Genomic DNA, 26093 nt, shown 5'->3' with positions numbered 1-26093 from the left:
GATAGTTAGATCTGGTCTCCTAACTCACATTCATTCTTTACAGGACACTTTGGTTTAGCTACCCTCACGGAGGGTACGGAGTTCAATAATACACACAGTATTTTATCATTTAAAAAAGGCACATGGGTTGGTGAAATAAAACAAAAAAGGGAGCCCAACTAAAAACAGGGGAAAGGGTTTATGGACTATGGCTTACCAACTGATCTCTTGGCAATCTGAATTATTTTACTTTGAATTTCTCATCTTTGGCTCTTGAAATTTAAAACACTGAAAAAATAGTGGAGAAAAGAAAGTGTTGAAAAATTAAGGAGTTTAATTCAGTTACAGAAAAATGTAAATCAATTAATTTAATGCGTGAAATCTTTCTGGGTGAAATTCAAAGAATTGTAAAGTTCAAAATCTGATGGAACAGATTTACTTCCATAGGATCGGTGTTTCTACTGAGATCTGTTTTCCACTTTGACACTAAACTGGATTATTAGCTGAAAAACCACCTCCTGGAGGTGTAAAAAGGTGTATTGGATATTCTGGAGGTTTTTGAATTAGAGCCGTCTCCATTGCAGAATTTCTGTTTGGATATCTGGGTTTTCTCCCGAATCTCAAGGTATCGGAAACTTGTCTGACTGGCATCCTGCAGTCGTGGTCAGCAGCGCTCAAAAAGAGGTGAAGACACAAAAGTGGTTTCAGAAATCTCTAATAAAAGATAACTGCACAAAGAGATGTATTATTTGGTTATTTAAGCTTTAAAATTGTACGATTATGATCTGTTAACTGCAGGTCTGGATCTGGACCCTAGTGGTCTGTAGAGGATCTGCAGGTCTGGATCTGGACCCTAGTGGTCTGTAGAGGACCTGCAGGTCTGGATCTGGACCCTAGTGGTCAACAGAAGACCTGCAGGTCTGGATCTGGACCCTAGTGGTCTGTAGAGGACCTGCAGGTCTGGATCTGGCTGTTTCCAACATTTATTTGGTCATAAATATGTTCCAGTCAGGTTGTACGGAGGCCGACACCAGGACTTGTTCCCCATTTGCATCTGTGGACAGTAGTTGGCATCGATGTTGATGGTTGATTTGTACGGACAAGATGGCAGCAAGCAGAATGACATTTATCTAAGCGGCTTAAAGAAAAACCAACACTCATGTGGTGACATCATAAACACTTTAATATTGATCAGTAATCCACAAAACCCCCTCCCTGAGCTGCAGTCTGCATCTAGATGCTGAAGCAGCTTCTGATGGAGGAGACAGCTGATTATATTTGGTATATACAGAAGTATAGATTTGGTAGAAATGTGATCCAGTGGACGATGGACCATAAAATCTGTGGTTACAATAAAAACATCTTATTTCCAAACAGTTTTCTTGACTCACTAAATCATTAGGTGAGAAAATGAGAGCTGAAAACAACGTTACAGATGACGTCATGGAGGGTTTGTCCAGTTCTTCTACAGTCTAGGAACCATAGAAGCACATTATTGTTGTTGATTTCTCCTTCTACTGACAAATGTACATAAAAATCATCATAGTACATTTAAAATCAACAAGGCCGACCCCCGGAACCCTAAACTAGTTCTAGATGATGGATGGATCATCTTATTCATCTTGGTGAGAGCTCACATATAAACAAACTCTTTACCATGACAGAGACCTGACAGTCCAGTAGTGATGTCATGGCTGGAACAGGAAGTGGTGTGAATAAAGACCAGGATGAATCCTGGCTGCACAGCAACCTTGTGCTCAGATCTGTCAGCAGTTTTGTAACTTCATCTTGGCTGATTGCATAACAGCAGCTTCACCTTTAAAGGACCGGAAGAGGAAGAAGTTTCCAAGGAATCATTCAGAACAATTTCACCAACATGTGATCCAGGTGTTCTGATGGAAACAGAGACAGACATGTACAGACTGAACTATCTGTCCAACAGAGACAGTTTCTCTGACAGGAGGAGACTCTGGAGACTGAACTCAACACAGAGACACTGAAGAACCAGGATTGAACCCGAACCCAGGACAGAGAGGTTCAATGAATGTGGTGTTGAAGGTGTGGAGGAGGATCAGTCTGTCAGAGGAGACGCTGTAGAAGGACAGAGTTCCAGCAGGAACGTCCACGTACACTGCTACTCTGCCAGAGACTGAGAAAGAGGAGGAGGAAGGTGTTCCTCTGTTATTGTGACGGACACGGTACCGACCATCATCAGAACAGAACAGTTTCCAGGAATGATCGTTCCTTCCAAACACACAGTCATCAGAGTTTCCTTTCCTGCTGATTCTTCTGTAACTCACTGATACAGAAACTCCTCCTGTCCTCTGGACCTCCCAGTAACAGCGACCCGTCAGAACTTCTCTACACAGCAGCTGGTACCAGGAATCAAACCTGTCTGGATGATCAGGATATGACTGATATTCCTCCACACACATCATCTTCCTGTTGTCGTCAGACAGTTGGATGCAGTTGTTGACTGTGTTTGTGTCGACGGTGAGTTGACAGGAATCTGATGGAGAGAACAAACAACCCAGCTGCAGTTATTATTGATCTGTCATTGATCATTGATGGATGAATGAATGAGTGATGAGATACAAGATTTCTAGGAATAAATATTGATGAGCGTTTGTGTTGGAGAGAACAGGTTTATTGTGTGAGTAAGAAAATAAACAAATCTATTGGCATAATAAGGAAAGTTAGACACCTTGTTTCTAAGCAGTGTCTACTTACTCTTTATTATAGTCTAATCTATCCTCACCTTTCATATTGTAATATTGTTTAAAAATCTTAATTCTCCAGAACCGTTTTGTAAGACTTGCATCTCGATCTGTCTGGGATGCTACTGCTGCTCCTTTATTTAAAAATCTACAGATTCTTACTATTTATGACGTCAACAGTTACCAAATATGCATTTTTCTTTACAAGATATTTTCCTCAGAAGGAAATGTTGCTGAGCAGTTTAGGACATACTTCGCTACAAACTCTCAAGTTCATTCTTACTCAACACGGTAGGCCCTAGCCCTACATCCGCCTAAATGTCTGGAATCTAGAAGCCAATTTTTGTTTAGATATAGAGGTGTCAAAGTCTGGAATAGTTGGTACCAGATTGCAAACAATTGTAGGTCCCTATCCATCTTCAAAAGTCACTCAAGAGAGCATTTAATTCAACAATGTAGTCAAGCTCTTGCTTTACCCACTGTTAATGTTTCTTTTGTACTTCATATTCTGTGTTGCCATTTGTTCAGCATAATATCCATATTTTCATGATCATGTCTTTATAGGTCAACAGTAATTTTTTTATTTTCATTCATGTTCTGCATGCAATTTTTATGATGTATTATTTATTTTTATTTTATGATTTTGTATCCTCATAACTATATTGTTAAATGTTATTAGGTGGGGGCTCCTTATAAGCCTACTGGCTTGCTCGCTCCTCCTTGCACAGTTTTCTTTTAACTGCACGTATTTGTGTGATGTTATTTTTATTGTATGTGCTAAATAAACTAAACTAAACTAAACTAAACTAAAGTGATGTGTCAGTGTGAAGATGGTTGAATGTGTGAATGAAATAAAAACACACTTACACTTCCTCAGGCCTGGTGTCAACCATCGTTGTCCAGCAGGCTCCACCCTGAAAGGAGGACGGGGGTCAGACCAGCTCAGTCTCTCTCAGCAAACATGGACATTACATGGCTCTCACACACTGATGAAGGAAGTGTGTCCTGTCTTCGTCACCTTCCAGCACAGTTTCAACACATTATTTTCATCTGATTTCATCTCTGCTGAATCAGCAGCAGGAGGAGACCGTGTCATGGATGAGTGAAGGTGCAGCTGTTATTATTCTGTGATGGGCCTGAAAACCACACTGCTGTGGTTCTGGGATGTTTACTGGGTCAAGAACGGCTCAGAGTTGTGAACTGCATCTATCAGCTCTGCTGCAGCACCAGATGAGCTGCTGCAGCAGCTCCGTCTGCTCAAAGATCTCTGCTCAAAGTGTCATGGAAAACATTCACACATGATATGGTTTGTAACAAAAGGCCAACAGCTGGAAGGAACAGGATGGAAGAGGGATGTAAAAAACATGCAAATGCAGATGAAAGGGTCACATCTCTTTTGTAATGTATACCTTCCTCTAAGAGGACTAGCATCCACATGTCGGGTGCAGATATCTGTGTTTTACACGACAAAATCCAGAGAGCCACAAAGATGATGTCCACAACAACACCATGAAGAGTCCAGCACACTGATGTCCTTTTGTCTTCCTACCTGAGAGTGTCCAGTCTCCAGCGGGCATCCTCCAGTCTAGACAGAAGCTTCCCTGCTGACTCTCCTGGATGGTTGTAGCTCAGGTCCAGCTCTCTCAGGTGGGAGTGGTTGGAGTTCAGAGCTGAGACCAGAGAAGAACTTCCTTCCTCTGAGATCAGACAGCCTGACAGCCTGCAGACACACAACACAACACACATGCAGAGACTCTGATACCCCTTTTACACCAAGCTGGTTCCAGGGCTGGTGCTAGTGCTGGAGCTAGAGCCGGTTCGCGGTTGGTTCTTAAGTAAGAACCGTTTGCTTCTACACAGCTGGTGTTGGCCTGGAGCTGGCCAGAGAGACACGTCATCACGTCACCACGCCCCCTCGTTTTCATCCCTACCCTGATCAGGAAGCTGAGAGCCAAAAGCTGTTTTAATTTCAGCTGTAGCGCTGTTAATATGGCACTTTATTAAGTTTTAATATTTTTTTCAGGTAAAGTAACCTTTAAGATCCCCAACCTGGGCTCAGTTTATCCAAATAACGCCTGTTAAGAAATTTGAGCCGGCAGCTTCTCTCCTCTCCTCTCCTCAGGAGCTGCTCTCCTCCTCCGTAACATACGCCGTAGGCTCTGCGTTGGTGTAACGTGGAACCAGAACCGCGGGCTGGGAGGCGTCCCCGCGGGCCAGGATTTTTTATTAAATAAATGGATGGAGCTGCCGCTGCATCGGCGGGCTCCGCAGCCTCGCGTCCAAGCGTCCCAGGGCTGGAACGCTCCCCCGCGGGCTCGGACGCGAGGCTGCGCCGCTGCATCGGCGGCACGGAGCCCGCAGACGTTACTGTTGGTGGATTGTACCGTAGACCACTGCTGCTTCTGTTTTACATCCATTATTAAATAAATGGATGTAATAATAAAAGAGTCTGCTAACTTAACCGCCTTCTTCAACGCTACGTTGTTTAAAAACGGCGCGCTTCCGCGTTTATTCTGCTTTGGTTGTTCAGTAACACCGTCCCCAGCCCCGCCCCCAGCCCCCGACGTAAAGCGGTTCTTTGAGCTGGCCCAGCAGCTCAAAGGGGCTGGCGTAGCTCCCGTTTTGAGAGTCAGGAGCCGGAGCTTAGGCTGTGTAAAACCAAAGAACTGGTACTAAGTCTGGCTCTAGCCCAGAACCAGCCCTGGAACCAGCTTGGTGTAAAAGGGGTATGAGAGAACTGCTCTGAGACTAAAGCTGACTCTGTCCTCGTGTCCACCTGATGATAGAGCTGAAGGAAAAGTCAGAGGATCAGCAGAAACACATCAACAATCTTCAATATCAACCACAGTTCTAACGGTCACCAGTTGAACACTTGGTGGATTCTGACCTGAGAGACTCCAGGTGACAGTGTGGACTCTCCAGTCCAGGACACAGCTTCTTCAGTCCAGAATCCTGCAGGTGGTTGTTACTCAGGTCCAGTTCTGTCAGACTGGAGGACTGAGAGCTGAGAACTGAGGACAGAAGTGGACAGATGTCCTCTGAGAGGTTACAGTCAATCAACCTGCAGAGAAGATTAAAGAGAGATCATGAGGTTATTTAGGAAAGTTTGTATATAACATTCCATGTACAAGACAACTCAAAGTGCTTAAAATAAAAATATTTAAAAAAATGACTTGAAAATTGAAGAACTTAAATGCAGTAATTAAAGACAGACAGACATAAGTCAATAAAAAGGTAAACAGATAAAAATATTTTCAACTTGACTTAAGGCTATAGAGAGTTTCAGCGTCCCTGATGCATTCTGGGAGTTTGTTCCACAGGTGAGGAGCAAAAGCTGAATGCTGACTCATCATGTTTGGTTTTAACTCTGGGGACAGAAAGTAGGCGTGTCCCCGACGACCTGAGGGTTCTGGTTGGTTCATCATGGACCAGGAGATCAGAGATGTATTTTGATCCAAAATCATTCAGAGATTCATAAACCAGCAGCAGGATTTAACATCTATTCTGGGACAGACAGGAAACCAGTCTAAAGATCTAAGAACTGGAGGGGTATGGTCTGCTCTCCTCCACATGTTCTCTAGGTTAATAATGACCATAATGTGATATTAAATAGGTTAAGCTGCTATGGTTTTGAATCAGCTACTATTGCATGTGGTAAGAGTTATTATCTGATGGGAAAAGCACTGTTTCCTTTAATGGTAGTGATTCCAAGCTGAGAGCGTGAGCTGTGGGGTTCCCCAAGGCAGTTCTTTGGGTCCGCTTTTATTTTCAATATTCATCAATGATTTACTGTTTATTCTAAATCATGCCACCATTGCAATGTACGCTGACGATTTGACAGTTTATACATCGGCAAATGTGCCTGCTGAATTAACTGAGATTTAAAGGGTAGATTTAAAATGAGATTTAAAAAATGGATGATAAGAAACAAATTAGTTCTGAATTAGGTTAAAAGAAAGTGCACTGTTTTAGGTTCAAAACATTTATTAATAAATTACCCTGTGCTATGCTTAACTATGGGTGAAGTAGTGATAGAGCAAGTAACAGAAGTGAAGGTATTAGGGGATGTTATAGAGAGTCAAATGTCCTGGAATAGACAAGTTGACCAAACAGTGCAGAGAATGGGTAGAGGTATAGCTGTGATTAAACACTGCAGGAAGTTTCTGCCTAATGATTTGATTAAACAGGTGATACACGCATCGGTCTTGTCAAATGTAAATTATTGCTCTGTGATTTGGTCCAGTACAACCAAACGTAACCTGGCCAGGCTGCAGGTAAATCAGAACAAAGCAGCTGGCTGAGCCATTCAGCAACTTTATCAGACCAGTGGAAGTAATGAATCCCCATCCATCCTGGTGAAGTGGAGAATGTAGGAGGCAATATCCATTGATGAGTTTAATCAATAAAGTAGTTATGACTAACACACCAGAAACACTACAGAAGATTATCATGTTTTTCTGCAGAACGCACACACATGCAGAACGCACACACAAGCACACAAGCGCTTATTTAAAAAATAGAGCGGGAGCAAAACCTCTGTTTCTGCATTAAAGAGCTCCGCTAATTCAGCTGCGCCAGTCCGAATTTCCTCGGTGTCAGTCACTTTCTGCACAACAGTAAATAAACTTTTCATACCCCGTTGTGCGGATCCTCCACCGCGCAGAGCCCGTCTCTCCCCAGCGGGGTGGAGCAGCGCGCGTCACAGCGGCTTTAACCGGGAATGTGACCTGTTCGGACCGGCCGGGACCGAAGCCACCCACCTGTATTGAGCTCTTGATTTGATTGATTAGATTTTTCTTAATATTTTGTTTGAGAGTGAGTTGAGAAAATGTACATCCTGAGTCATAATGCCATTGTGCTGATTATAATGTTTTTTTTGTATTACTTTTAGCAGGTTTCCTAGTGTCTGTTGTCTGAGTTGTGACCATTTTGTTTATGTATTTAATTAATGACAATGTTGTAATTCCGCTGATGATTCTGATAAGACCCCAGAGAAACTGCTGTGAAAGGTCAGCAGCTAACGGGGATCTAACAAAACAACCAAACAAACAGTTTTAACGGTCACCAGTTGAACACTTGGTGGATTCTGACCTGAGAGACTCCAGGTGACAGTGTGGACTCTCCAGTCCAGGACACAGATTCTTCAGTCCTGAATCCTGCAGGTGGTTGTTACTCAGGTCCAGTTCTGTCAGACTGGAGGACTGAGAGCTGAGAACTGAGGACAGAAGTGGACAGATGTTCCCTGAGAGGTTACAACCACTCAACCTGCAGAGGAGATTAAAGAGAGATCATGAGGTTATTTAAAAGTTGATTATGTCATTTAACAAAGAAATAAATGATATAATATCATAGATGCTGATTATTTCAACTAATAATCAATAAGTATTGATCATAGTGATCACTGCATTTCTCTTCTCTGTATGTAGAGTTTCCTGAGATGAATCATTGAGGAGAACTGGTCCCACATGAACCTGAACTTAGTTGAACAGTGAATTTAACTGGTTTCCTCCATGAACACAACATGTGATTGTAACTAAAACAGATGTGTCCGTGTTTGTCCTTACACAACTTTCTTGGAGGCTTTGACCACCGGCAGCAGCCTCCGTAGAACCTCCTCTGAAGCTCGGAACTTCTTCAGGTCAAACACCTCCAGATCTCCTGATGACAGTAAAATGAAGACCAGAGCCGACCACTGAGCAGGAGACAGTTTATCTGTGGAGAGACGTCCAGACCTCAGGGACCGTTGGACCTCCTCCACCAGAGAACGATCGTTCAGTTCATTCAGACAGTGGAACAGGTTGATGCTTCTCTCTGCAGACAGATCCTCACTGATCTTCTTCTTGATGTATTCAACTGTTTCCTGCTTGTTCTGTGATCTTCTTTGTTGTGGTTCCAACAGACCTCGTAGGAGAGTCTGATTGGTCTCCAGTGAAAGACCCAGGAGGAAACGGAGGAACAAGTCCAGGTGTCCGTTTGGACTCTGTAAGGCCTTGTCCACAGCACTCTGATAGAGGTCAGTCTCTGGTCTTTTTTTAAACCACCAGGAAGTATTCTTTTGTTCCTCCAGCAAGTTGACTCCAGAGCTGATGAAGGTCTGATGGACATGAAGAGCAGCCAGAAACTCCTGAACACTCAGATGGATGAAGCAGAAGACCTGGTCCTGATACAGGCCGCTCTCCTCTCTAAAGATCTGGGTGAACACTCCTGAGTACACTGAAGCCTCTCTGACATCGATGCCACACTCTCTCAGGTCTGGTTCATAGAAGATCAGGTTTCCTTTCTGCAGCTGCTCAAAAGCCAGTTTTCCCAGAGACTCCACCATCTTCCTGCTCTCTGGACTCCAGTGTGGATCCGTCTCAGCTCCTCCATCATACTTGAGCTTCTTCAGTTTGGCCTGGACCACCAGGAAGTGGATGTACATCTCAGTCAGGGTCTTGGGCAGCTCCCCTCCCTTTCTGGTTTCCAGGACTTTCTCCAGAACGTTCTCCAGGACCGTAGCAGTGATCCAGCAGAAGACTGGGATGTGGCACATGATGTGGAGGCTCCGTGATGTCTTGATGTGGTAGATGATCCTGCTGGTCTGCTCCTCATCTCTGAACCTCTTCCTGAAGTAGTCCTCCTTCTGTGGGTCAGTGAACCCTCTGACTTCTGTCACCAGGTCAACACACTTAGGAGGGATCTGATTGGCTGCTGCGGGTCGTGTGGTGATCCAGAGACGAGCAGAAGGAAGCAGGTTCCCCCGGATGAGGTTTGTCAGCAGCACATCCACTGAGGTGGGCTCTGTAACATCAGTCAGGTCCTCATTTTTGTGGAAGTCCAGAGAAAGTCGACTCTCATCCAGACCGTCAAGGATGAACACGACCTGGAACTCTTCAAAGCTGCAGATTCCTTTGGTTTCACTGAAGAAGTGATGAACAAGTTCCACCAAGCTGAACTTTCTCTCTTTCAGCACATTCAGCTCTCTGAAGGTGAATGGAAGCAGGAACTGGATGTCCTGGTTGGTTCTGCCTTCAGCCCAGTCCAGAGTGAACTTCTGTGTTAGGACTGTTTTCCCGATGCCGGCCACTCCCTTCGTCATCACCATTCTGATTGGTTCATCTCTTCCAGGTGGGACTTTAAAGATGTCTTCCTGTCTGATGGCTGTTTCTGCTCTGTGTGGTTTCCTTGAAGCTGCTTCAATCTGTCTGACTTCATGTTCATCGTTGACGTGTCCAGTCCCTCCCTCTGTGATGTAGAGCTCCGTGTAGATCTGCTTCAGAAGGGTTGGGTTTCCTGCTTTAACAATCCCCTCAGACACACACTGGCACTTCTTCTTCAGCTTAGACTTCAGCCGCTTTTTACAAACTGCAGCAGAAACATCTGAAAACACGTAAAAAAAAAAACAATTAGTATTTTATAAAGTTCAACTTAATTCTCCTAAAGAATCAGGATGTGAACCGACACTGATCGACTCTAACGTTACAATGAGCTGTCCAATATTGAGTAGAATCACTTTTACCACCAAACACCTCTGAACATTCAGGACGTGGAAGTTACAAGAGCATCTGGTGGTCCTGGAGTTTCTAGTACCAGGATGTTAGCAGTACAGCCCTGGTGGGTTGTGGGTTTGTGGGTTGTTGTGTTCTTGTTATTGTTGTGTTGTCTGTGAAGTGGATTTTCCAGGTTTAGGATTGGAAAACACCAGAATATTATCTGATCCAATAATATGCAGAACCATCAAGACAATCTGGAGTTCAGCAGGATTCCTGGAAGAGGAAAACCAGGACTAAAATCTTCCAGTTATCTTGTGGTGTTGGTCAGTTAAAAGGGCGGCAGTAGCTCAGGTGGTAGAGCGAATCGTCCAATGATCGGAAGGTTGGCGGTTCGAAACCCGCTCCATCCCAGTTGCTGTCATAGTGTCCTTGGGCAAGACACCTTACCCACCTTGCCCTGAATGTGTATGGAATGTGTGGTGGTTTGAGGGGCCGTTGGCACAATATGGCAGCCACACAAATGTAAAGTGCATTATAACTTAAATTCATTATTAAACATGTTTATTGAGTACAGGGAGGCTGCTACTGTAGGGGGGTGGTGGGACCATGTGGAGGCAACTGGTCTGCAGAAATATTTAGCTGGGTGTCAACGGTCAAAATAACCTTCATGTGGATCAAGAATGCAGATTTGATTCCAGCAGAACATTGTTGGAACAAGAAGAGCAGTACTTCATCTTTCAGTGGTTTTAATGTTGTGGCTGATCTGTGAATGTTGTTTATCTCCTGAGGCATTCTGGGTCATTTATCCAGCAGCTTAAATGTTCAGAGAAATCCTCTTACTGCTCTGCAGACGCTCAGCCAGCTCCTCCTGCTTCATTCTCCTCAGGAAGTTCACTGTGATCTTCACAAACGCCTCTCTGCTGCTGCTCTTCTGTTCTTCATCCTCACCCTCCAACAGATCTAGGGATTCTGGGTAATCTGGACTCAGAACCCTCTGGATCTTCTTCAGTTCGTCCTTCACAAACATGACAAAGTTGTCCTCCAGCAGCTGGAACAGAAGACCACATGAAGGACACAATCAGACTGAAACCATGGAGACAAACATCAGGTCCATGATGGACAGACTGACAGTCCACTGGTCTCCAGAGACCAGCATGGAGACAAACATCAGGTCCATGATGGACAGACTGACAGTCCACTGGTCTCCAGAGACCAGCATGGAGACAAACATCAGGTCCATAATGGACAGACTGACAGTCCACTGGTCTCCAGAGACCAGCATGGAGACAAACATCAGGTCCATGATGGACAGACTGACAGTCCACTGGTCTCCAGAGACCAGCATGGAGACAAACATCAGGTCCATGATGGACAGACTGACAGTCCACTGGTCTCCAGAGACCAGCATGGAGACAAACATCAGGTCCATAATGGACAGACTGACAGTCCACTGGTCTCCAGAGACCAGCATGGAGACAAACATCAGGTCCATGATGGACAGACTGACAGTCCACTGGTCTCCAGAGACCAGCATGGAGACAAACATCAGGTCCATGATGGACAGACTGACAGTCCACTGGTCTCCAGAGACCAGCATGGAGACAAACATCAGGTCCATGTTGGACAGACTGACGGTCCACTGGTCTCCAGAGACCAGCATGGAGACAAACATCAGGTCCATGATGGACAGACTGACAGTCCACTGGTCTCTAGAGACCAGCATGGAGACAAACATCAGGTCCATGATGGACAGACTGACAGTCCACTGGTCTCCAGAGACCAGCATGGAGACAAACATCAGGTCCATGATGGACAGACTGACAGTCCACTGGTCTCCAGAGACCAGCATGGAGACAAACATCAGGTCCATGATGGACAGACTGACAGTCCACTGGTCTCCAGAGACCAGCATGGAGACAAACATCAACAGAACAGATGGAGAAGCAGTTGTTGTTCATGTACAGACCTGAAAGACGGAGTCCAGCTGGGTCTGATGCTGCTGGACAGACGGACCGCTGGGGGACTCTGAGATCTGCTGGTCCACTCTGTGGAGGAACCAGGAAGAATTAGCTCACATCATGTCTGTCCTCACAGAGACAAACACCAGCTGAAGGTCCATGAAGTCCTGTTGGGATGAGGACAGTCCATCAGAGGACTGGTGGTGCTGAAGGTTTACTAGTCCTGCTGATCCAACGAGAACATGTGACCTCAGTGAAAAGTTACAACAAGATCAGGAACATGGACAACTGATGGAGACATGAAGCAGCTGAGGAACTCTGGATCATCATCAGGATCAGTAAGAGGAACTCTGGACCATCAGGATCAGTAAGAGGAACTCTGGACCATCATCAGGATCAGTAAGAGGAACTCTGGATCATCATCAGGATCAGTAAGAGGAACTCTGGACCATCATCAGGATCAGTAAGAGGAACTCTGGACCATCATCAGGATCAGTAAGAGGAACTCTGGATCATCATCAGGATCAGTAAGAGGAACTCTGGATCATCATCAGGATCAGTAAGAGGAACTCTGGACCATCATCAGGATCAGTAAGAGGAACTCTGGATCATCATCAGGATCAGTAAGAGGAACTCTGGACCATCATCAGGATCAGTAAGAGGAACTCTGGATCATCATCAGGATCAGTAAGAGGAACTCTGGATCATCACCAGGATCAGTAAGAGGAACTCTGGATCATCATCAGGATCAGTAAGAGGAACTCTGGATCATCATCAGGATCAGTAAGAGGAACTCTGGATCATCATCAGGATCAGTAAGAGGAACTCTGGATCATCATCAGGATCAGTAAGAGGAACTCTGGACCATCATCAGGATCAGTAAGAGGAACTCTGGTCCATCATCAGGATCAGTAAGATTTAAATTCATTTAATACATTTAAATACATCCCACCTCTCTGAAGAAGACTGTTGGTCTCCTTTAAACTCAATAATAATGTTCTTTGACTGGTTACTCTTCAAGGACACACAGCTGGGTTCATCTACAAGAGAGTCTCTTTTCTCTTGGACCCTGATAGAAGAAAAACAATTCAAATGAACAAATGTTGTTTATACTAAAACTACATTATCAAGATAAAAATATTCAGGCTATTTCAGGCTATTTAAAAATTATTAAACATTCATTGGCAGAATTTTTATTCAATCACCTCTTTCCAGCAGGACCTTGGTCTCCTTTAAACTCAATAATAATGTTCTTTGACTGGTCACTCTTCAAGGACACACAGCTGGGTTCATGATCAGTTTCAGCTTCAGGTCCAGGTCCGGGTCCGGGTCCGGGTCCGGGTCCGGGTCCAGGTCCAGGTCCAGGTCCAGGTCCAGGTCCAGGTCCAGGTCCAGGTCCAGGTCCAGATCCAGGTCCAGGTCCCGGTCCAGGTCCAGGTCCAGGTCCAGGTCCAGGTCGATTCCTGTAATAATGAGGTTTGGTGATGTGAGGAGTCTTGAGCTCTGACATGCAGAAGAGTCAGGGACAGTTAGAGATGCTCATCTCACCTCTGAGCTTTGCTCCGACTCTCATGTTCCCCACACAGAGAGGTTTTAGAGGGAGGGACTCCGTCCTCTCCGTCCTCACACTGGTCCATTCTGCTGAATTCACGTCCACATCAGCTCACACACACACCTTCATCTGCAGAGGAAACACACATCAGCTCACACACACACCTTCACCTGCAGAGGAAACACAAATCACTGGTGTTGGACAGAGAACAGCTGGTCCTGCACTGGTTTATTCCCCTCTTTTGTGTTTTCTGCTTCTACTGAGCAGTACAGGTCACTTGGCTCGATTTTTATTTTATTTCTTTATCCTCCAGATTTTGGAAAGGGTCCCAAAGTAATCACCCTGTCCTCCACCAAATCAGTCCACCAGGACTAACATGCTCTAACTAGCTGGAACAAGTGTGAAACAACAATGAGGTGATTCTGTGAACAGAGTTTTTACTGCAGAAACTCGAAAATCGTGTTACTGCAAATGTGAGGAAGCTCAGAGGTTGATCTGCAGAGACAAAGGTTCAATGTGCAAATATAAGGAGATATAAACATGCTGTATACAGTGAAAAAGAGTAATAAATGTGATACGAGGTGTGATGATTGACAGAGTTCAGAGTCCAGAGTGCTGGGTGTGTCTTGATTAAGAGGTTTTATGACCTGGGAGAAGGAACTTCTTTTACGTCTCTCAGTAAAAATGTTTCAGTTAATCAGCCTGTTGTTTTTAACCCCGTCTGCATGAACCTCTGGGAGCTTCTGTTTCAACATTGATACTATTGGAAGTTCAGTCAGGAAGACTTCTGGATGAAAAGACGCCATGTTCAGTAGTTACACAAGCAGCAAAGAACAACTTCTTCCAGGAACCAAACTGACTTTAAAGCTGGAGACGACAGCTTCATTCCAGGAAATAAAAACACCTTACAGTTTGATTGATGAAGAAAACTAATCATCATTGATCTTCACTGTGTCTCTGATCTGTGCAGCAGCTTTGCTGCCTCACCAGCTTTGGACCATAAAGTTTTTTGCACGCAGCACACTGATAAAGGAAAGGAAAGGTCTTAACGCAAAGTTCTTCTTTTCTATGTTTACTTCAAAAACTGAAAAATCATACAAAATACAGAATCAAACCCATAACGTTTATGTATGAAATAAAGTATGCTGGTCTAAAGACTGTGTGGCTCAAAGGTCCAGTGACTTGTAAACTTTCACTGAGTTACCGTATATTTATTCTACAAACAGCAGCCAATAGAAATCCAATATTCTGCTTTTTGACTTGTCACTGGTTAGAACAAATATAAAACCAAAGTCTTACAAAAGGTATTAATCAACTTAAACATAAATCACATTTATGTAAAATGGCTACAACAGATAGAAAATAAATCAGTTAAAAATACCGTCATCTAACTATCATGTAGATTTGTCTTCAGACACAAGAATGATCAAAGTCTGCAGTGAAAACCTTCTCCAACCACGACGGAGCAGAAACTAACAGGAAAGTCCCTGAAGACAAAGTTTAAACTTACAGTTTCTTCAAACAGTCCAAAGAGTTGAAGATGAAGATTCTGCAGTCTGAACAAAATCTACTGAGACGCAACTGAACTGATCCTGGAATGAGTCAGAGCTGCACCTGTGGTGGAGGAGGAGGAGGAGGAGGAGGAAGAGGAGGAGGAGGAAGAGGAGGAGGAGGAGGAAGAGGAGGAGGAGAATGGATAGATAGGAGGAGGATGGACAGGTAGGAGGAGGAAGAGTCTCATAAATAATCTGGCTGAACTTAAAAAATGAAGGTGACAATTTATATTGAGGTGTTGTGCAACAAAGGGCGTTATCAAAGAGTTATTAATGATTGTCGAAGGACAATCCTTAATAATAAAGTAGATTATTTATCAAATTGAATTATCAAAATGAATTACAGTTTTTTCTGAAAGCTTAGGCGCTAATTTTGTTCTTGTAGCACAATTTCTAAAACTATTAACACACATAGCAAAACCACTCACTGAGTTAGCCAAACTAAAAGCACAAATACTGCTTTGCACTCAGTTTGTAATTTTGTAACACACACTTTGCAAAACTGTAGGCACAATTCACTGCTTACACTCAATTGCCAAATTTCCAAAACACTCCTAGCAAAATTATACACATGTATGGCTATTATTTACACTATTTTGCCAACTGTCTGGCACACTTTCACATGAGAAAACAATTTTAGAGAATTAGTTCACTTTGCAATCAGCCTAAGCACTATGAATAAGCCACAGGTAAGCTGTCTGTGTGGAGTACAATGGAAGGAGCAAGAAGAGTAAGAATCAGCGGAGTTGGACGAAGAGGACGTGGAGGTGAAGAAGCAAGAGGTTTAGAGGAAGTTAGAGGAAGAGGATAAGGAGCAGCAAGAGGAGGACGAGGAGGGGGAAGAAGAAGGGCCAGAGCAGACCCGATATGTCATCATATGGGACAATGTTAGTTTCCATAGGGCTGCTTTGGTCCGCAACTGGTTCACTGATCACCCACTCTTCATGGCACTCAACCTCCCCCCATACTCTCCATTCTTACTGTAAATCCAATTGAAGAGTTCTTTTCTGCCCGGCGCTGGAAAGCCCACAACCGCCATCCCCATCAACACGCAGCCCTTTTACAAGCAATGGAGGAGGCATGTGGAGATATTGAGCAGGCATCATGTCAGGCATGCAAGGAGGTATTTTCCCCAGTGCCTTGGACTGGAGGACATTGCATGTGATGTGGATGAGATTTTGTGGCCGGACCCAGAGTGACGGCATGATGTAGGCTGATTGTCTTTTTTTTTGTGAATGTATTATTTTGTGTTCTGTGCTGTGTCTTTGTTTTGACGAGTGTGAATAAACACCAATACTTGAAGTGTGTGTTTACAGAACTATGACAAAAGTATGACCTCAAACTGACCTAGCCACCTTGTGCACAGAAAAAGCAAAAGCCAGATGTGTTTTGTATTCATACCATCAGTGTGTAGTTGGCACATTATGTGCTTAGTAAATGATGGCATGTGTTTACTGTCTGATATGAAAACACCATTTTTACTAAGGTGTGTAGAGTTAATCAAGCTGTGTTTGATTTTGCAAGAGAACTATAACGTTTTGATAATTTGGTGAAAGGTTTTCTCATTTGTGTGTAGAGTTTAGCAAAAATAGCCAATGTTGCAAAAAATGTGCTTAAGGATTCAGAAAAAACTGTAATCAAAATGAGGCACCACCTGATGTAATCAGGAAAATGAAAACTAAACAGCAACATCAGTCTCAGAGTAAGTTATTCTTCAGAATAATAGTGAAGGGAGGAGTTTCAACACAGACCTTTGTAACCAGCAGTTGTGACAAATATGTATAGAATAAACACAAACAACTTCTCTCATTCAAATTAATCAGAATTTATTTACACAAGTGTCTAGAAGATGGTAAGACAACACTTTGGATAAATTCTGATGGTTAAACTACACAAAAACAACAACTAACTAACATAAACACAAAACTGTGTGTGTGTGTGTGTGTGTGTGTGTGTGTGTGTGTGTGTGTGTGTGTGTGTGTGTGTGTGTGTGTGTGTGTGTGTGTGTGTGTGTGTCACGCGACTTAAAATGGCAGAGAGATTTGCTCTCATCTAGTGAAACAAGCTCAGAGGTTTTATGACCAAGATAAGTAGGTTAGTAGGAGCGGATGAAAACAATCCGGCTCACAACGTAAAACTAAACTTGTGTTAACTAAGTTCCTCTGCCCAGACACAAAACAGCCTCAACTTTGTAAATGAAGAAAAAGGTGGTTTAGTCTGGCTGGTCAGCGTTCCTTGGTGAACACTCTCTCTCTCTCTCTCTCTCTCTCTCTCTCTCTCTCTCTCTCTCGGTGCATGCTGGGAGTGTGAGCTGTGAGCAGGTGGAGGTGCGAGTGTTTGAGTGACTTTTTTTCCGTATTTTCTTATGGTGATGGGTTTTGATTTAACATAGTTTATTTGTATAGTTTCACACCGTTTCACATTTAGGGGTAAATCCACAAAGAATAGATTGCGCCCGCAAATAGCGCTGTGAATTGCGCTGCATTAGCGCCCGCAATTTGCCCCGCTTTAAGGTCCTATTCACAAAAGATTTTGCTCTAATGATATACCGGAGCAAACACGCCCATAAAGTTTTGCGGCTGAGTGCAATTTGCACTTGTCTGAGTCGAGCGGAGCTGTTTCCAGTGTTCTCCATATTTCAGCAAACAGATTGGTCCATAATGAAAACTGCAGAAATAAAAAATAAAGTCGAGCCACAGTGCCACTGAATTTCACTGAGATCTGAGATCGAGATGTTGTGGATGAGGTGGAGGACAGGAAAACGACATTATTTGGTGGTCAGAGTAAAAGTAGAAAAATAAATAATATAAAATAAAGCGAGTGAGTAGCAGAACGCCGTTGCTGCGCGGAACGCCGTGAGTGCCCCGGCGCACGTCCCCCCGTCTTTTCAAAATCATGTTTTTGTCCCCCCCACTTTTTACAGTTTAAAAACTAACGCTAGGATCAGCCATTAACTGCAAATCACACCCTGTGCGAAGGGCCCGGCAGACCCGCTTCACCCCCCGCTCCCCCTCCTCCCCTCCCGTCTCCCCTCAGAGCTGCTCAGGGCGGGTTTATGGTTCTGCGTCACCAACGCAGAGCCTACGGCGCAAAATTGCCCCCTTTCTATGCAAATAAGCCTCATTGCAAAAAGCGCCTAATTCACAAAGGCCAGCGCTATTTGCCACACGCAAAAATAGTGGAGCAAATACCGTGTTTCAGAAGCGTGTATTAAACTGCCGCAAACTCCTCACTCCTCTCTGTTTCTCCCTCTCTTCAATGTCATTCAAGCCTGTGTGATACTGAATGATATTAAGGGTGAAATCTATAGTCAGACATGACTGTACACAGTCAGATCAAGTGGGGTTGTGGACTTATCTCGGATTTAAAAATAAAAATAACAGGAGCTCAGGATTCATCCTAAGGGGCTGCTTTATTACAAACAATTCCATATAAACATATAAATCCAGAATGTGTGTGTTTAACAGCTTAATAATGTCATCACATATCACAACATATATCAGACTTATCAGTATAGCGGAACGAGTCAGAGGCGGGCCGGGTGGCGGGGCAAAGGACCGGGCCCTTTAAACCCAATGAAGATTGTCAGTTTTGGCGTAGTTCATTAATAAAAAGTAAATGAATCAGTGTGAGAGTTTTTTTCCTCAGCACTTCCTCCTGAGAAGACGTGCGGCTATGTGTCTGATTATAACATTATTATCACTGAGCCGTCTCCACCTCTGTGCAGGCTGTCACAGGAGACGTGCGCTGCAGTGTCAGTGACACCTGTGATCACCTGTCAGTGATATATATATAGGCTATATAACGTCGGACCCTGACATAATTTTGAAACCCACTCTCCTTAATTCTGTATTAATGCAGTTTAATGTCCCAGGCTTATTCACCACCATTTGAAGGGCACGCAACGTGCCTTGCGCTCCGCGAACTCATCCACTATGTGCTGTATATCCAATTTCCTCACTCGATCATTATCTATGGACAACATGGCCAGTCCACTCAGTCTCTCCTGTCCCATCGTGCTCCTCAAATAGTTTTTAATCAGTTTTAGCTTGGAGAATGACCGCTCGGCGGTTGCAACAGTGATGGGAAGAGTCAGAAAGAGCATGAAGGCTGCGCAAACCTCGCTGAATGTGGAAGTCACCGCTGGATGGTTTACAATCAGCACCTTGGCTAGATCCGTGACAGTTTTTTGCTTTGGCATAATGTTCCTGAAACATGTCCTAAAGTACAGCAGCTGGCCGGGGAAGCTGGGAGCGATATCCCGACTGTAGTGGTCAGTAAGCCGCCGGGCAGCTCGGTATAACTCGTCATCCTGTGCGTGCTGCAGTGTGCTGGTGAATGGCCTCGAACAAGTTTGCAGTTCCAAATAAGCTGCTGAATCTTTGGGACAGTTGCTGGATGATTATATCCAGGCAGGCATTAAAAACATTTACTCTAAAATTGCTCTCTGTGTCAGTGAGGCGGCTGTCTTCAGAGAGTTCATCAAAGTGACGCTTAATTTTTCTCGCCCTGCTTCTTTCAAACTGTGTTTGACTGCCCCATTTAGTGGCTAGAGCAAGAGAGGTGGACTTTACCTCATCAAATTGCTCCCTGTACTCCATCAAAACACTGACAGCATTTTTCAGTAGAGTAGATGCTTTGAGGATATCAGTGTCTTTCGCTTGCTGCCGGGCAGCGTTTACGCACTCCAAAATCTTGGTCTGCACGTTGACCAAACATATGAATGAAAATTTGCATATGGCATTGAGGGCACTTGCTTCATCACGCTCATCTTTTTTGTCACTTGTAAGGGATAGTTTGATAAGGGCCTTCATAATGTCTCCATATCTGTGCCTCAACCCAACAAGCGCATCGTGGCGAGAGGACCAGTGGGACATAAGCGCTTTAATGTAATATTTCTGCTCTCTAGCGTCATAAACTCACTGAACTTTTTTTAAAAATACATTTTCAAAAGCATGAGTTTGAAAAGTGGGGAGGGACGTTTTATTTTCACTCGTTTTATTTTTTTATTTCTGCAGTTTTCATTATGGACCAATGTGTGTGCAGAAATGGAGAACACTGGAAACAGCTCCGCTCACTTACTCAGACAAGGGCAAATTGCACTCAGCCGCAAAACTTTATGGGCGTGTTTGCTCCGGTATATCATTAGAGCAAAATCTTTTGTGAATAGGACCTTAAAGCAGGGCAAATTGCGGGCGCTAATGCAGCGCAATTCACAGCGCTATTTGCGGGCGCAATCTGTTCTTTGTGGATTTACGTGCGAAGAGCCCCGCTCCCCCTCCTCCCTCCTCCCTCAGTGCTGTTCAAGGCTGATTTTAGGTTCCGCGTTAAATCGACGCAGAGCAACGCGCACCGTAGAGTGCGCGTCGCCGCATCTTTCAGGCCCCTTTTGTGCGCAAGCAAGCTTTATAGATGAGGTCCCAGATCAGGATCTGACGGTAATTCATGTTCTGTGTTTTGCTACACACACCTACAGGTCAGCTGTTAAACACACACATTCTAGATTGTTTATATGGTGGAATTGTTTGTAATAAAGCAGCCCCTACTGTATGGATGAATCCTGAGCTCCGTCCTGTTACTTTTATTTTTAAATCAGTCCACAACCCCACTTGATCTGATTGTCTACATGTCTGAATTTCACCCTTAATATCATTATCACACAGGCTTGAAGGATATTGAAACAGAGAGAGAGAAACAGAGACAGACGGGGAGTGAGGAGTTTGCGCGCAGTTTAATACACGCTTCTGAAAGACGGTATTTGCTCCACTATTTTTGCGTGTGGCAAATAGCCCTGGCCTTTGTGAATTAGACGCTTTTTGCAATGAGGCTTATTTGCATAGAAAGGGGGCAATTTCGCGCCGTAATATCAATATTACCTAATTTGCATGCATGCAAATGGCACCGGCGCAGACTGCCACTATTTGCTTGGCAGCGCAGTTTGTGGAGCAATTCGCCCTTTGCGGGTGCTTTGTGAATTGGACGCTCTCTTTTTGTCTCATTTGCACCGGTTTAGCGGCCGCAAAAGCCGCGCAATCCTTTTGTGGATTTGGCCCTTAGTTTCTTTTGAGGGGTTTGGGGGTTTTCTTTTCTTTTTTTGATCCCTTGTTTCGGCGTCTCGCTGCCGGCCTGGCTGACGCCATGGCCGGCGCGGATTTTAAATCCCTGACACGGAAACACGGGATTAAAATCAGCACTGGGTTCCCCTGCAGCGTGGAGGACATCGGGTTGGCTGTAGGGGAGAAAGTCGGGCATGGCAGTGTGAGATCGGCTGCTCGGATGAACAGCGCGGTGGTCATCTTCCTAGACCAGGTGGAGAAGGTGAACCAAGTCGTCGGGACAGGAATCACGGTGTCCGGGAGTTTAGTGCAGGTGCTCCCGCTGTCGCAGCCTGCGACCAAGGTGGTCCTGAGTAACATCCCACCCTTTATCACTGACGAATTTATCATTAGAGAGCTTTCTAGACACAGCAAGGTGGTTTCACCTGTCAGAAAGATCCTGTCTGGATGTAAGTCTCAGCTGCTGAAACACGTTGTGTCGCACCGTCGACAACTTTATATGATACTTCACAACAGAAGCGAGGAGTTAAACCTTCGTTTCCAAGTGAAAGTAGATGATTATGAATACGTGATTTTTGCCACCACGTCAGTGATGAAATGCTTCGGCTGCGGCAAAGAGGGACACACGGTGCGTTCCTGTCCAGACAAGGGTGATCCGACTCCGCCTGGCCCGGGAGAGACTCCCGCTGCTCGGCCGGGGCCGGAGCGGCGGGGAGCCGCTGCCTGGGGGGCGGCCCCCGTGGCGGCGGACCCCGCGGGGGGTCCCCCCCGCCCGGGACGCCGGTCCCCGTGGCGCCGGCCCCCACGGCGCCGGCCCCCACGGCGCCGGCCCCCACGCCCGGGACGCCGGCCCCCGGAGCACCGCCCCCCCCGGTGGCGGCTGCGGCGTCCGAGCGGCCGATCGTAGCTCCGCGGATGATGACGCGGGGATCCGCTGCTGTGTCCGACCCCGACGGGGTGAGTTCTGTTCATACACCGGGTGTTTGTGTGAATGATGTGAGTGAGTGTGGTGGACATGAGGAGGAGACAGGAGAAAAAAAGGTGGAGGAGGCAGGAGGACAGAGTATGGGTGAAATAGGAGGAGGAGAGGTGGAGGAGACAGGACAGAGTGTGGATGAGACAGGAGGAAAAGAGGTGGGAGAAGAGGAAAGGGTGATAAATGGAGAGCGTGTGTGTGATAAAAATGTAAAGGAGACAGAAAAAAAGAATGGACAGGTGGAGATGACTGGTGAGGAAGAGGAGCAGGCAGGTGAAGGACAGGAGAGTGAGAAGTCAGAAAAAGCAGGAGGAGACTTTGAGCAAAACAGCAGTGAGAACAGAGGATCATGGGCAGAACAAGTAGAGGAGGTAGAAATGGAGGGAGTGGCAGAAGGAGTGAATTTAAGGGCAGCAGCTAAGAGAAGGAGAAAAACGAAAAATAAAAGTGAGACAAAGACAAAAGTGGGAAAAACAGAATCACAGAAAACACTCAGTGATGAGGACAGCGAGGACTGGAGCACGGATAGTGAGGTGGCGACGCTCAGCAGCAGTCAAAGGAGAAAATTATACACAGCAGGAAAAATAAAGATCTTCCTTCAACAAACAAAAAACCAACATAATGTGAAAATTGAAGATGGGTTTCCTGATCTGAACTTATTTTGTTCTTCGGCCAGGCTTCATATGGCCAACAAAGATAAGTCTGGACTCAACTGGTGCTGAAAGCAAAAAAACAAATAAATGATGATGAGAAGGATAAGTGTTTTAATTAATTTATTAGTTTTTACACTTGTTTTTATCATCTCATTTAACATGGATGTTTTTAAAGTGGGAGTTTTAAATGTTAACGGTGCAAGGGAAGCAAAAAAAAGAGAAGCAATATACCAAACGGCCAGAATAAAAAAAACTGACGTCCTCTTTTTACAAGAAACTCATAGTGATTTTAGAAATGAGACAGACTGGAGGAGGGAGTGGGAGGGGGAGGCCATTTTAAGCCACAACACCCCTTTAAGTGGAGGAGTGGGCTTCCTCCTCTCCAGGGCTTTTAATCCTAACTCACTGGAGGTCCAGCAGCTCGTCGAGGGGAGGTTGTTGATGCTAAAAGCTCAGTTCGGCCATTTTAAAGCTGTTTTTATTAATGTGTATGCTCCAGCAACCGGTGCAGAGAGGAAGCAGTTTTTACAACGCATAAATGGTGTTTTAGATAGCTGCGCTTCGGAGGATTTTTTATTCTTGGGTGGGGATTTTAACTGTACAGAAGACGCGACTATAGATCGCAACCATACAGAACCTCATCCAGCCTCACAGCGCGTCTTAAAGCAGCTGGTCCACTCCCACGGCCTGGCGGACGTATGGAGAAGGATGCATGCAGACTGCAGGCAGTACACCTGGTCCCACCTTAGAGAGGGTAGGGTCTCTTTAGCCAGGCTGGACCGTATTTATTGTTTTAAACATCATTTTAATGTATTTAAACGGTGTGACATTTTACCTGTTGGTTTTACTGATCATTCACTGCTTTTATGTAATGTTTTTATTAGGAATTTTTTACCTAAAAGTGCATATTGGCATTTTAATTCAGTTTTAACACTTGATAAGAGTTGTAGGGAGGCTTTTATTTTTTTCTGGGATGTTTTTAGACAGAGGAAGGGTGATTTTAGTAGTCTTAGGCAGTGGTGGGACCATGGTAAGACTCAAATCAGACTCCTGTGTCAACAACACACCCTCAATGTCACAAGAGACATCACCAGATCTATGAGGGATCTGGAGACCGACATAGTGGATCTAGAACGCTTAAGTGAGTCCACAGGAAATCGAGGTTATATTGAAAACCTCAAAGTCAAAAAAATGGCGTTAGCAGACTTGTTAGACAGGAAAGTACAGGGTGCACTGGTCAGGTCCCGGTTTCAGAACATTAGGGAGATGGATGCTCCCTCTAGCTTTTTCTTCAGCCTGGAGAAAAGGAACGGACAGAGGAAGGTAATCCACACACTGCTATCTGACGCGGGGCAGGAACTCATGGAGCCAAGCCAGATAAGACACCACGCTGTGAGTTTTTATTCCCAGTTGTACCAAAGTGAATACAAGGAAGAGCGAGCTTTCCTAGAGGGGTTCTGCAACGGACTGCCTCAGGTCCCCGACAGGACCAACTCACAGCTGGAAGCCCCCCTGGAGATGAAAGAGCTAACCGCCGCCCTGCAGGGAATGCAGGGACGGCGGGCTCCAGGGATAGATGGACTCACCACAGAGTTCTACAGGGCGTACTGGGACATCCTCGCTGAGGATGTCCTAGCTGTTTTTAATGAGTGTCTGGCCTCTGGCTCCATGCCGGTGTCCTGCAGAAGAGCAGTCCTCACACTGCTGCCAAAGAAGGGGGACCTGCGGGACATCCGGAACTGGCGCCCCGTGTCGTTGCTCTGTGTGGATTACAAGATTCTGTCCAAAGTACTGGCCTCCAGGCTGGGGAGGGCTATGGAGCAGGTCATCCACCGGGACCAGACCTACTGTGTACCCGGCAGGTCCATGGTGGACAATGTCCACCTGATTCGGGATGTTTTGGATGTCTCCAGTTCATTGGGTTTAGATACTGGTCTGATTTCTCTAGATCAGGAGAAGGCTTTTGACCGCGTTGAACACAGCTTCCTCTGGACAGTAATGGAGAAGTTTGGGTTCAGCGCTGGTTTCATAGCTAAGATCAAGGTGCTGTACAGTGATGCTGAGGGTGTGTTGAAGCTGAACGGCGGTCTGTGTGCTCCTTTTAGGGTGTGTAGAGGTGTCAGGCAGGGCTGTGCTCTGTCTGGGATGCTCTATGCACTCTCCCTGGAACCCCTCCTCCATAAATTACGCTCTAGCCTACAGGGATTGTTTTTACCGGGTTTTAATGGGAACATGATTTTATCAGCGTATGCGGATGATCTCATTGTTTTTATTGGAGGCCGGAGAGACGCAGACCTTTTAGTCGACATTGTGAGGAATTTTAGTACAGCTTCTGCAGCGAGGGTAAACTGGAAAAAAAGTGAAGCCCTCGCTGTAGGTGAGTGGCGTGGCGGTCTCCCGGCTCTCCCCCAGAACCTCAAATGGAAGAAAGGAGGTTTAAAATACCTGGGAGTGTTCTTGGGGGACGAGAACAATGTAAAAAAAAACTGGGAGACCGTCACTGAAAAGATAGAAGGAAAAATGGCCAAATGGAAATGGCTACTCCCTCACATGTCTTTTAGAGGAAGAGTGTTGGTTTTAAACAACCTTGTGGCATCCCAGCTGTGGCACAGATTAAACTGTATAGACCCCCCCTCTGGCCTGTTGACTGAGATCCAGAGGAAGATGGTGGATTTCTTCTGGGGGGGTCTGCACTGGGTGCCACAAGGGGTGCTGTTTTTAGCCAGGGAGGAGGGGGGACAGGGCCTCGTCCACCTGGCCAGCCGGACCGCCACGTTTAGAATCCAGTTTATACAGAGATACCTCACAGGTCCGGCGGATCTGGTGTGGAGAGATGTGACCAGCTGCATCCTCAGACGTGCCAATAACCTGGGGTTGGATGATGTTCTGTTTTTAACTGATTCTAAATTTTTAAAATTAAATGGGTTACCTCCGTTTTATCAAGGTGTTTTTAAGTCTTGGGCTCTTTTTATTAAAAACAGATGTCCCGCAGCCGACTCTCTGCACTGGTTGCTGAGAGAACCACTGATCTATGGAGCCAGACTGGACGTCAGCAACAACACGACACCTGGACTGACGGCGGCACTGGTCCAGTCTGGCACCCACACTCTGGGGCAGCTGGTGGATGCAGTGGGGCCGGCGCTGAGCGATGCCCGAGCCCTGGGCTCTTTGCTGGGG

The 26093-nt window shown here is 45.3% G+C and overlaps 1 protein-coding gene across 3 annotated transcripts; it reads right to left on the bottom strand.

Moving 5' to 3' along the window:
- Nucleotides 1–1144: 1144 nt before the first annotated feature.
- LOC133452318 (protein NLRC3-like) lies at nt 1145–15293 on the bottom strand. 3 transcript variants are annotated; one of them, XM_061731560.1, is made up of 12 exons: nt 15189–15293; nt 13675–13807; nt 13332–13589; nt 13079–13195; nt 12135–12213; nt 11009–11216; nt 8261–10055; nt 7788–7961; nt 5584–5757; nt 4246–4416; nt 3564–3610; nt 1145–2488 (listed from the first exon to the last, which is right to left on the bottom strand). In XM_061731560.1, exons 2-12 carry the CDS (start codon nt 13761–13763, stop codon nt 1962–1964), a joined length of 3639 nt encoding a protein of 1212 aa, XP_061587544.1. In that variant the 5' UTR covers nt 13764–13807; nt 15189–15293; the 3' UTR covers nt 1145–1961. The 3 variants fall into 3 exon arrangements, with proteins under 3 accessions (XP_061587544.1, XP_061587545.1, XP_061587546.1); XM_061731561.1 differs by lacking the exon at nt 13079–13195; XM_061731562.1 differs by lacking the exons at nt 1145–2488; nt 3564–3610; nt 4246–4416 and adding an exon at nt 4456–5484.
- Between the last annotated feature and the right edge of the window lie 10800 nt (nt 15294–26093).

The sequence above is a fragment of the Cololabis saira genome, chromosome 10, assembly GCF_033807715.1.
Source record: "Cololabis saira isolate AMF1-May2022 chromosome 10, fColSai1.1, whole genome shotgun sequence".
In the NCBI taxonomy this organism is placed as follows: domain Eukaryota; kingdom Metazoa; phylum Chordata; class Actinopteri; order Beloniformes; family Belonidae; genus Cololabis; species Cololabis saira.
Note: the sequence above shows the minus strand (reverse complement) of the source record. Positions and strands in the feature narration are given on the sequence as shown.

Coding starts and splice junctions, on each gene's coding strand:
- LOC133452318 (XM_061731560.1), bottom strand. CDS start 13,763: ATGGACCAGTGTGAGGACGGAGAGGACGGAGTCCCTCCCTCTAAAACC. Junction 13,590..13,674: donor AGTCGGAGCAAAGCTCAGAG/GTGAGATGAGCA, acceptor TCATTATTACAG/GAATCGACCTGGACCTGGAC. Junction 10,056..11,008: donor GGCTGAGCGTCTGCAGAGCA/GTAAGAGGATTT, acceptor ACGTGTTTTCAG/ATGTTTCTGCTGCAGTTTGT.